Below are 12,798 nucleotides of genomic sequence, written 5' to 3'. Positions count from 1 at the left end.
ATATGGGAGGAATGTTGTATACATAATAAATAAATAAATCTTTAAAAAAAAAAAAAAGAACTTTCTTGTAAGTGTTGTAATGAAATCAAATAGGCACCGTGAATGTTGGGCCAAGTGAAAAGCCTTTGACAATTCCTCTTCTTTTCCTTTTGAACGGAATCCAGCTGCTGAAAAGATGTCATTCTGAAGGAGACAGTAAATTAATTTCTGTGCTGATTATAATTTGACTCCTTAAAGGTCTATTTTCTTCTTGTGAGTTGGTTCTCATTGGCTACTTTTAGCTCCAAGTTCAATTTCTCTGTTAGCAAAAGCAAAACTCTCCCTGCCACACCTGCACGTGTGGCTTTCCTGCCCGAAGGGTGCTCCCCTGTACACAGCCTTAGACACGACACCGGGTGTTTCTGAAGGGAGGGACTTTATCTTGTGTCTGCAGCTCGGGATAGGCAGATGTTTTTAATCAAATAGTCCTGTCATGGCCTGGGAATATATGCAGACAGAAGGACAGGACTTGCCGAGTACAGGTGGAAGGTGGCACGTAGGATCAGAAGTGTTTTCACTAATTTGCATGTGGCCCTAAATGAATTTTAAATGTTATTTTTCTCCTTCTTAAAATTCCTGTTTTATCTGTCTATTATATTTGCTGGTAGGATGCACATTCCAAAACTAAAGGAACATATAGTTGAGGTCCTAAATGACTTGACTTCTTTCCTAGCACAAATCAGCTAAGTATATGCCACTAAATAATTTTAGATGTGTTAAAACCATGTCAATATATTAGTCAATATCTTCACAGATTCAAGTCATCAGATGCAATGTGGTTGACTTTTTTTTTTTTTGTAATTCTCTTTAACTTTTCTGTTCTTTATTCTTGGGCAAGCAGAAAATATCTGTAGATAGTTCCTAGGCACTAATCCCTGCTTAAGTTTAAATTCTAACTCATTTAATTGCCTTTGTGACATTAATGAAATTACCTCACATTAGTATACATTAGCTTTCTCAGTTGTAAAGTGGAAATTGGGCTTATTACCTATAAGGTTTTTTTTTTTTTTGAATTTTGATAATACTTGTAATTGTCCCTTGTATATAGTAAAACCTTATCAATGTTAGCTATTGTTATATAAAACACAAATATTTTGTATTCATCAAAATATTTTAGCAATTCCTCAATTCATGTTTAAATTTCACTCTTTTGTGCATGTGCACGTATGTATGTGTGTGTGTGTGCGTTCGTCACATAGCTACAGAGCCCGGGAATGGATACTATGTATTTTCCTCAATTTTTTTCAACCTCATTTTATCAGACAAAATATCTCACTGAAGCCGGAGCTCACTAATTTGCCTGGACTGTCTATGCAATAAAGCTGCTGGTGTCTGCACTGAGGTTACACACACACACACACACACTCTTACACAGGTGTTGAGAATTTGAACACAGCAGGCACTCCACCAGCTGACCTGTCACTCCACATCCACATTTTATACACTCTACAATTTGGATTTTATGGATTGGACTTAAGGTGATTAATAAATGCATCTAATTGTTTTTATAATTACTTACACTCTAAAATATATCTTTATTCCTATATCTCTGGAAATTTATGTTCTTATTTTAAATTCTTATATAAAAGATGCATAAATTTAAGAGATACTATTATATTGCCTTTCAAAAAAGCATCAGTTTATACAAATACCCAGTTTACAGCTAAATCTCAACAATGGACTTCAGACACTCTCTTCATGTTACATCCAGATTTGGAAGGAAGGATTGATTTGTAAGACTTGTGTGTGTGTGTGTGAACACGTGCGTGCGCACGTGTGTCTCTCTCTGTGTTTCTGTGTGTGTGCGCGCATGCATGTGTGTGTACGTGCATGTGTGTCTGTGTGTGCATGTGCATGTGTCTGAAGCCACCCATAGTTTAGCTCCACTTCACTTGTGCCCTCAAGGTGTCCCTATCAAATCACTCCCCTCTCCACTGACTCTCACATTTGCATCTCCTGAGGGTTCCTTGTCTTTCAGCAAGCACAACCAACCAACCAACCAACCAAAAAACCCCAACACAGCACCAACATCCACTCAGATGTTCCCCTTAGGGTCAGCAAATCCTTGGCACCCTTTCTCCTTTTGCTTCATTTTAATAAAAGAAAAGGCTGCACGTCAGTTCTGCTTCCTAATTTCTGTGTAAGTCTTTCATTTCACAAATGAATTATGGGTGAAGATAATGCTGACCCACAGAGCGCTGTCTTCTAGGTGTTCCACTGGCAGAGATTAATCACTCTCCTCACTTCTCGGCTGGCACCGATCCAACCATTTGGTTCATTTTGTCTGGGATGACATTTCTTTTTTTTTTTTTTCGAGACAGGGTTTCTCTGTGGCTTTGGTTCCTGTCTTGGAACTAGCTCTTGTAGACCAGGCTGGCCTCGAACTCACAGAGATCCACCTGCCTCTGCCTCCCGAGTGCTGGGATTAAAGGCGTGCGCCACCACCGCCCGGCCTGGGATGACATTTCTATAAGGCAAATATAATTTTGTGATTTAATAATTGTAAACAATTCAGTCACTTCTTACTTAAAGATTAAAACCCGGGGTGCACATTATACATTAGTGTCACCTTGTCCTCAAGGACTGCATCCCCAAACCCATGGAAAATACCTTAAAGCTCAGATAGATCCAGACCATTTTATGTTACTTCTTCATTCGTACGCACACACCTGTGATAAAGCTGAACTTATAACCATGGAATAGAAGAAGATTAATAATGACTACTAATAAAATAGAACTCTAATAATATATTGTAATAAGATAACCAGTAGCTCCATTCCTGATTATTGGGATTGTTATTCAGTACAATAAAGTTGGCTTAATCAGAGGCTCTAAGAAATCCTGACAGTGGAGCTGATGTCCAGGACAGCTATTGAGGGATTGAGACTGAGTTGGAGATTCTCTGCACAGAGGGATGGGACAGACCATTGGCAAGCAGAACAAGAAAGTCCAAGATTCTATCTCAGTACTAAGAAATTAATATAACTTTAAAATTATACAAATTATTTATTTCCTTAATTTTCCATTTATACTATGGTTGACCATACATCATTGAAATCATGGAAAGCAAAACTTCAAAGGAGGAGTGTGTTAGACAGTTTTCTGAGTTAGAAATCCTTGTATAAATAACTTATAAAAGACGTGAGGTTATTCTTATTTTGTTGTGGCTCATGAGTTCACAGATTTCAGTCCGTGTATTTGGCTTGCTTGCTGCTGAGCCTGTGGTAAGGAGAAGGCTGTTCACCTTAAGATGTTCAGGAAGCAGACTAAAGGGAGCATATGGAGACCTGACATATACACCAAACACATGCCCTCACGCCTTGTTATACTTTCCCTGCCAGACATTTCTAAAACTTTCCTTAACAAGCGTAAAAGTTGGGATCAAGCATTTACACACAAGTATGCTGGATTACATTTGACATGGGACCCATAGCATAGCGGTTCTCTCTCGTGTGTAACTTTCCTATGCCTTCTTTTCAGCTTCCTCTCTCCTACTTCAGCCCTCCCTCATACAGCGCCCTCCACAGAGAACCAGAATGGCGTTTTCACTCACAGCCGCTGATCCTACCTACCTCAAGGTCAGGCACTGAGTGGAAGCCTGGTCTGAGTCTGTAGCTAGGACATTGCTCTGAGCCTTCAGTGTAAGCATCGTTCTAGGCAGAACTGGATCTGAAAGCATGGACTATGTTATCTGGCGTAATCCAAATTCCCAGGAACCTGTTTGACAGGTGTTTAGTGCGCTAACAAGGATAATGGTGGAGGGACTAGATGAAGAAAAAGATTTCCTACAAAGCCAGTTGTTCTTTCTGGAGTGACTGACACAGCTGAACGAAGAAGTAACAGTGATGAGGACATTTGGTGAAATCAGGACCAGAAACACGCACTTGTAGGAAGCGTCTTAAGCACTTGCAGGCCACGTCTTGCAGGCCTAGACAGCAGCTGCGTGGCGTGCGTTGTAAAAGCGCGGTCACACCCGTCTCTCCAAGAAGGGAATAAACATTTATGTATCCTGAAGGAAGAGGGGTGAAAGTGTTTATGAAAGCTAGCCAACGTAACGGCTGACAGTTAATATCACCCCCATGCATGTTTCCGTTCGACATTTGTAAGCTGGGGATGAGCTTCAGTACCTACTGTGCTTGGGAGACCAAGTGCGTTCTGTTAGTCAGGATAGTTCAAAGTTTTAAGACATGAAATTGCTGAAATAAAAGACTTATACATTTGTAAGCGACAATATGTAAATAGCTCTTGAAGTTTTGATACTAAATTTGTCAAAATAGCACTGTGTAAAAATAACAAAACATGAAGACTTTGAATTGTGAGTTTTCAAAACACCATTCATCCTCGGGCATCATTTGCAATGTAGATATATGGCTGATTCCTCCTGATTTACCACCTTGTCGCTGCAGCTGAACTGCTGGAAATCATAAATAAAATTCTTACATCTTTGAGAACTGGCTTATTAAGTAAACAAGTCACAGTTTACTCAGAAAAATAATTTAAATGGTTATAAAGTAGTTTTATTTTATAACTCAATGTCTTAATTTAACATAAAAGTTTAACATAAAAATTGCAAAGATCCTAGCTTTTAATATGTTTGTATGTACATATGTACGCATGAAAGCTGAATGAAAGTCACAGAGATTTCCAGAATATTTAACTATTCCGTAATCTCTACACTTGGCCATCATCATTTCAAAGGCAGCAGAAGAAAATAATTTACCATATCTAAAATAATATTTTCCAGATTAAACAAAAGTATTTAGGGAGGGGCTGAAGAAGAACTTCTGAAACTCTTACAGACAAGACATGCTTGGTTGCCAGAACCACACAGGGTGGCTCACAATCACCTGTAACTCCAGTTCCAGGTGGTACAAATGCCCTTTCTGACTTCCATGGGCACCAGACACATGCATGATGCACATATGACAAGCAGGCTTTCACATACACACATAAAAGTATTTATTGGTGGCCGGGCAGCGGTGGCGCACACCTTTAATCCCAGCACTTGAGAGGCAGAGGCAGGCGGCTCTCTGTGAGTTCAAGACCAGCCTGGTCTGCAAGAGCTAGTTCCAGGACAGGAACCAAAGCTACACAGAGAAACCTTGTCTTGGAAACCCCCCCAAATATTTATTTAATAATCTAGAGACAATTTCATTTTGTAAGATAGTAATGAAATACTAACTTTAAAATGTAGGCATGAAATTTATGTCATGAGGGAAAATAGGTTTACCTAAACTGAGATGACTTATTATTGCATAAAAATCTATTAAATGTGACTTTTCCTGGAAAATTCTAGTATCATACTCTTGTCATAAGCTTCCAGAACACAAAGGTGACTTCAACTGGGGGATGAGCACAGGTGAAAAGAAAGAGGCACATTTTAATGTTGTCAAGGAAGAAGTAGGAAATTGTCTGGGTTCTATGTGCTTATTAAGTTGTGAGGTGAAAATCCAGATATAGCAAGGAAGAAAGCATGGAATTATGAATACATATGTACATAAAACATTTCATAGGACACAAATCTGTACCCACTGGTGCATACAGTGGAAAGGCTAGGAAGCTCGCTGATTGCAGCAGAAACCTTTTTCCTTTAAAATAGCTGGTGTTTGTTTCACTAGCTACAGATTGATTTTGTGTATTCATACGTGCATGTGTGTATGTGTATCTACGTGTGTGTGTGTGTTTGTGCATGTATGTGAAAACCTTCTGCAAACTCGACTTCCAGCAAGCATAAAACCTTGAAAAATTAAAATACCATTGTCTGTGGGCTCTGTAGGTGGGGGAAATCTGTGTAGTGTGATGTGAACATCAGTACTGAAGTGAAAGAGCAAGCCGTGTCACTGTGGGCACCCTCAGGGTATTAGTGGACACTCAGAATTGAGAGTTCAGCTTTGGAATTTTTTCTAGAAAAAGACACCTCCCACCTCACCCTGAAAAGAGTTTCCTTCTTCTTCTTTTCTTAAATCCCAAGTGGCCAGTCATGGTATAACATTCAGTGAGCCCTGCTGCCAGATCTGACCATTCGCTTTTCTCAATTCATAAGTAGCAGTCATGAAATGTTTGTTGATTGTGATTTAGCGTCAGATAATTCCCACATTCTTTCTTTAGACTAATCTCTCTTATACATCAGAATCATAACCTTCTCTAATGAACAGTCTTAATTAGAAGATAAGAGATGTAATTCAAATTTTTGCAGTCTGTGCCTGCCATGATATTATTAAATTGTTCATCTTTCCTGTGTTACTTTTAGTTTTATATTTCTTTTAACTCTAAAATGACTCAACTCAGAGATCAGGAGATGGACAAACATAATTAGGAGTTGAGGTTGTGTGATTCTGGAGATTTAATGCATATTCTGCCACACCCGCTATTTGTGTGGCCAACACAAAGCCACTCCCAGCTTCAGCCTCCATGTTTTCATACTGTAATAGTATTTCTTCCTAAAGATTTGTGGAAATAAAATAATGTAGCCCATGGAAACACTAGTGTGGTACTAGACACGTAAAGTACAGGCTCAATTATTACTTATTTTACCAATGGAGAAGCCACTTGGATTTTAGTTAAATTTATGGTATAAGCTATTTGCTTTATTAGATTTCCTCTGTGCTTTAGATTTAACATGGACAAATGAAACAGCTCATGAATATGCCTTCTATTTTCCTGTATCCTTATCTCTGATAGTAATCACCAGTTCTGTAATGGATGCTAAGAACATGTGTTTTTATCTTTTTTTCTCAATAAAAAAATAATGTTTTATTGCTTTATAAATAATACCAATCAAAATTTCCACTTCCTCCCCTCCTCCCACTTCCTTCCCACTTCCCCACTCACTTTCCCCTCTCCCCCTCCAGTCCTAAGAGAGGGCAGTGTACCCTGCCCTGTGGGAAGTCCAAGGCCCTCCACCCTCCATCCATGCTTAGGAAGGTATGCACTCAAATAGACTAGGATCCCCAAAAGCCAGTACATGCAGTAGAGACAAATCCCAGTGCCGTTATCATTGGCTTCTCAGTCTGCCCCAATTGTCAGCCACATTCAGAGAATCCAGTTTGATCCCGTGCTCATTCAGTCCCTGTCCAGCTGGATTTGGTGAGCTCCATTGAACCTGTAGTTTGCGATCCTGGAGAAGCTAAGTAATAAGGTGAACCCAAAGATAAACATATATAGATCCACCTGGAAATTTGAAGCAGACAAGATCACCAGGCAAAAGTTGGGAGCACGGGTGTGGGGGAGGGGTGGGGAGAAGGGGAGATGGGGAGAGAGAAGGGAGAAGGGGAGGTTTGGGAGAGCTTGGGGGAGTGGGATGGTTGAGATGGAGGAAGGAAGGATATGGGAGCAGGGAAGGAGATATCTTAATTAAGGGAGCCATTTTGGGGTTGGCAAGAGGCTTGGCTCTAGAGGAATTAGTTCCCAGGAGTCCATGGGGATATCCCCAGCTAGGACCCTGCACAGTGGAGGAGAGGGTGTCTGAACCGGCCTTGTTCCGTTGTCAGATTGATGACTATCTTGAATATCACCATAGAACCTTTGTCTAGATGGAGATAGAGATAGAGACCCACATAGGAGCACTAGACTGAGCTCCCAAGGTCCAGTTGAAGAGCAGAAGGAGGGAGAATATGAGCAAGAAAGTCAGGACCACAAGGGGATGGTCCACCCACTGAGACAGTGTGCCTGAACATTTGTTTTTAAAGAAGAGATTTATCAAAAATACAATTTGCATATCATAAAGATAGCCTATCACATCTACTTGTATATGAAAGAGGCCATCGTGACTAAGAGATCACAATCAAGAACTTAAGAATTACAGCAGTTAGTAAGAGACGCCACCACCGAAGTGACAGACGTATCCACAGTGGGAAGGCCAGAGGAGCTGACACCGTTTTTACTCTTTGGTCTCCTCCATCGGTGTCAGTCGGCAGAGAGGTAATACGTGGTGGGCTCAAACTTAGGCCAAAAGTTTCCATGGGTGCAAGGTTTGGGTTTTTGGTTTTGGTTTTTGATTTTCCCCAAGAAGACTAGCTTGAAAAACAGACCAATTTCAGCACAGATCTTGTAAATCATGTAATTACATAAGTGAACCCACAGGAGACAAAGAAAGCGAGTGTTATTTTTTCTAGTTCTTTTCTCTAAGCACCACATCCTACAGGAAATAAAGAGCAGTCAAGTGGGGAGCCAAGAGGTGCGATTGCACCTGCAGTCATTTCAGGAAGCATGTTGAGAAGCCCTGTGAAGCCAGAAGGGTAGAGTCAAGTGACTGAGGTGGGAATTCTTATGGGTTAGTCACATGGTTTCCTTCTCAGTGAGAACTAAGAGCATGTCTATGCTTCTGTATCGATTCAAGAGACACACACAGACACACACAGACACATACAGACATAGACACACAAACATGTACACAGACATACATGCAAACACACACAGACACACAGAGACACACACAGGACACATAGACACATACACAAATACACACACACACACACACATACTTGTATGAACTGGGGAGAAGTAAGTAAAAAATCTTCCTGAAATTTCCCTTTGGGGTCTTAACTCCATCACAGAGTTACTACTCTGAGAAACCCTGTCTCGAAAAACTACTCTAAAACACTTTTAAAAAATCAACCTCTCACTTCTGCCATTCCTCCCTGTGTTTTCTTTTTCTTCTTTCTTTCTGGCCTGTCTTCATTTCTCATCTAGATTGTTCCATACCTCCATTGCCTGCAATAGTAGTAGTGTGGCTGAGCAATGGGTTAAGTAGTTGCGGGGAGGGTAGAGCAGATATTACAGGTAAGCCCTGGGATATATATATACCTGAGTTGAGATAAAGTCATTCTCTCTCTCCCTCCCTCCCTCTCTCTCTCTCTCTCTCTCTCTCTCTCTCTCTCTCTCTCTCTCTCTCCTCTGTCTCTGTCTCTCTCTTATAACTTTCAAGCCCTGAATAGAAGTTAAACATGTCCAAATCTTAAAGCACTGTTTTCCCAATAGCTAAATGTAATGCTAGAGTTTGTGTGGGCTGTGTGTGTGTGTGTGTGTGGTGTTAGAGATGATAGCCACTTGCACCAGGATATTTATAATGAGCATAGAAACAAGTGGCTGGATTTATTTTAAAGGAAAGGAGCAGCTTTTCTGATAAAGGTGGGGGAGGAAGAGAAGCTAGTGACCTTGTTGGGAAGAAAAGTGAAGAGGCTTGCAGCCATCCTGATCGTTGAGTATTGGGAGCTGCCTTGGATCTTCTCTGGGCATATTAAGTTGGAACTTCCCAAAGAAGATGTGTTCCAATTGGAGAGAGGACTAGTGACATGCACTGAGGACTCCTTCACATGGCTGACATATTTAAATCATGAGAGTAAATGCTCAGGAATGTCAAATGGTTTCCCAAACCTCCAAGGACTGAGACCTGTGCTTTGCTGGCACCAGAAGATGAGGTGAGGTCAGCGGTAGGAGACTAAGATACGTGACATACAGAAGCGGGCGTGTGTTCATTCTCTCATTGTATTGAGCTTTGTGTAACGTCTAAGTATATACTGTAAATCGATTTTTATTTGATACAAATATAATATGAAACCAATTTCAATTTCTATCATCCATAATTTGCTTTTATATTCTATAAAATTTTTCTTCTTCTGATTTTATGTTATTGACAGTTGACTCAAGTGTTTGGATTCATCCTGAAGCTCAGACCACTAGAAAACAGTTCATCTTTCCTATATAATTAAATTGTATTCATAACTTCTCCTTTAAAAGCTACAACTGTTAAATGTATGAGAGGGTTCAGGAAGAAGGCCTCCCGTAGGTGCATACTCAACACTAGCTTTTGCCTGGTGATTTCTCCATGCCGTGCTGTGCCATCTTGGACAGCAATACTGACCTTCATTGTGGGAGACGAATCTTCCAGCCGTACCAAGATGCCCATCACTAAGAGAGAACATAATAATAATTAACGACTGCTACTAGCAGCTTCAGAGGGGACGTGACCGAGCCACAAGAGGCAGGATCTTGGGTTATATTCCAGGCTTGACTGAACAGTCTCAGGGTGAGAGGAAAAAGATAAGAGGACCGTGGGAATGCAAGAAGAACAGTGCCAGTGGGGGGGAGCCAGAGGATCTCAGGTAGAATACAGAGGACGGCACTAGGAGTAGCCTGGTAAAACAATTCTAAGAAATTGAGAGCAGCTTAAGCGGGGTTTTCACCAGACTCATTGTGAAGCACGATCCAGCATTTACAGGGAATCTCAGGGGCAAATCAAGGACAGTGGGTGTCTCTAATGATAGAGTCATTCACTCGCATCAAGACCTCCCAAGGATATATTACAGTCCAAAGTCTATTGACATTGCAAAGAAATTTTATATCCTTAAAAAAAAAAATACTGAAGCCCTGTCCTTATTTGTGAGTGCACTTATGGCTGCTGTCATTTGAGCTCCATGCAGCTGAGGCATAAGAAAAAAAGTATTTAGAGTGATTTCTTAGAAAGATATATGTTAGAATCAGGTGGAGAATTCTAAGAATTTTCTGGGCACAAAATGAGGAAAGAATAAAGAGAAAGTGGATATCTACAAGCAACATCAGAGTGAAGTGTCAGCAAAGCAAAGAGGTGGGAGAGGCAGCCATCACAGCGAAGGGATGGAAGGAAGAATAAGGAGTGTCAGAAGGGATGTGTTGGGAAAGAAGTCGTGAGCAGAAAGATGGAGGAGCATCTGGCCTTGGGCACTTTAGCTTTCTGAGGACTCAGCCGTTGGGGAGCTTGTCAGTCCCCGTAAGATCAGGAAGCAGACATTTGTAGCGGGAAAGTAGGTCAGTGAGGAGGCCACCGTGAACCCACTGCACACTATTTTCTGTGCGTGGCATGTATTGAGTCCTGAGCGCTCTAACCTCCGCTGTCCGATAGCAAGGACTATCCCCCATTTTCATGCCACATCTTTGCACAACTGTTTTCTTTGCAAAAGAGATGTGGAGTTGTTTTGTTTCTCAAAGACTGGTGGGTTGAACATTGCAGCGTTCCTCCCAGGCAATACAATCAAAGGAAGCAGAATGCACCCCGGGCTGCCCAGACTACAGTGTACCTCTTAGTTTCCTAAAGCTGTGTCTGCCGTCACTTTCTTGTGCTCTAGTGTGATCAGTTCAAACTTACAAGAACATTGCTCATAACTGCTTTGCAAAAAGTATATAAATTGAGGGAATATATTGTATACTGGTAAAATATCATCTTATTAAAGTATTAAATAATTTTTCGAAGAACCCAGAAAAGAGAGAGAAAAATTGCTTTCTAAATAGTATTTTTTTTCCTCAACGATTTCTAAGTTTTCAAAAATGAAAACGGAATCAAGAGGATTTAAATAATTTAGCTAGTAACTGTAAGGAAAATATTTCACAAGCCCTCAAAACAGACTCCCATGTGTTTTAAAGGTAAGGCGTTTGGATATTGGCTACAAAGGATGTAAAAACTTTGCACCAAGCCTGTGAACGCCTCCTCCTCCTTTCTCTTGCCCCTAGCTTGACTTTCCTGGCTGTCCATCCTGGGATGCAAACAGTGCACTGTGCTCCCAGCTTCTTCGCTGCACAGAATCCCTCTTCCTACCAGGCTCCCAGCAGTTCCTATATATTGATTATGAAAGTCAAAGATTCCTAATTAATGACCACTTTTCGGTTTTTAAGCTAGATTTTAAGAACAACTGTGGAGCTAACAGATCTTTAGATTCAATTTTTTCTCTTTAAAATAGAATGACCTATTTGGCCACTTGGAGTTGATTTTATTTTCTCGCCATTTTTGAGTTCATGGCATTTGTTCCTGTCCTGTGTTTGTCAATGTCATAGAGAAAAATATAGGTGATCTTTAGGATGCTTCCTTCCTCCCAAGCACTGTTTTAGTATCTGCATGTGAGTGTTGCTAAATTGAACCGTTTTACAGATTTGCTTAGGTAACGGGTCCTCTTCCCTAGTGAGGATGTAAAAGCTGCCAAAGGGATGGAGTTGACTGTGGGGGTTGAGAGTCTACTGTTTGGCCTGATATTCCGTAGTGACTTATGTTGCCAGTCATCTTATAGTAATTCTTAACATACGGAATCACATTAAATCTTTCCTTTGCTTGATCAAGCTGGCTTTACATCATATCATCTAGCCTTACATTTATGTAAAATCTCAACACATGGTAAACTTGTTAACTCTGTTCCTTAGTAATGAATGGGTCTAATTGGGGCCCGCTCGTCAGGTGTTGAGAGCTGCTGATGCCTTCTGTGCTTTGCCTAACCGCTGCCCTTGTTGTTGCAGCACCGGCTACCAGTTTATTTACTATTCACCTGAAAACACAGCCAAGGCAAAGGAGGTGCTCAGCCACATCAGTCAGCTGCAGCCTCTCATAGCAACCCACGCCGACCTGCTGCTCAGCTCCGCCAGCCAGCGCTCTCCAGACAGCTTGAGGAGTTCTTTAAAGATGCTCTCAGAAAAAGTAAGATCCAAATCTATACCCCAGTGGGGAAAACGAAATCCCCCAATCCCATAAGTGCTGCCTCCTGCATATATCACCTTTCATGGCATCTGAAAATGTAAGAGACCAGGTTAAAAGGAAGCTTCAAAGAGTCGCTCCAGGATCAAAATGAATTGGCTTCATTCTCTCTGTGGGCTTTGTGTGCGTTCTTTCTTCTGGTAGGAAATGAAACCTGTTATTGCCTGGTGTACAGTTCCTCTTTTCCTTGCTATTTTTGTTCCTTCTTTTGGTTTACGGTCTGAGTAAGTGAATAAATTAGATTTTAAAAATTATTTTCCTCTGAT

At 40.9% G+C, this 12,798-nt stretch overlaps 1 protein-coding gene across 5 annotated transcripts in view; it reads left to right on the top strand.

The window, feature by feature from the left end:
• The window catches only part of Inpp4b (inositol polyphosphate-4-phosphatase type II B), a 789,563-nt gene that overhangs the window by 632,591 nt on the left and 144,174 nt on the right, over nt 1-12,798 (top strand). For all 5 annotated transcript variants that reach the window (XM_057753361.1, XM_057753359.1, XM_057753358.1 and 2 more), the window contains one exon: nt 12,298-12,475. In XM_057753361.1, the coding sequence (XP_057609344.1) occupies nt 12,298-12,475 (178 nt within the window). The remainder of the gene's footprint in view (nt 1-12,297; nt 12,476-12,798) is intronic.

This window comes from Chionomys nivalis, chromosome 21 (assembly GCF_950005125.1).
Source record: "Chionomys nivalis chromosome 21, mChiNiv1.1, whole genome shotgun sequence".
Classification (NCBI taxonomy): Eukaryota; Metazoa; Chordata; class Mammalia; order Rodentia; family Cricetidae; genus Chionomys; species Chionomys nivalis.
Note: the sequence above shows the minus strand (reverse complement) of the source record. Positions and strands in the feature narration are given on the sequence as shown.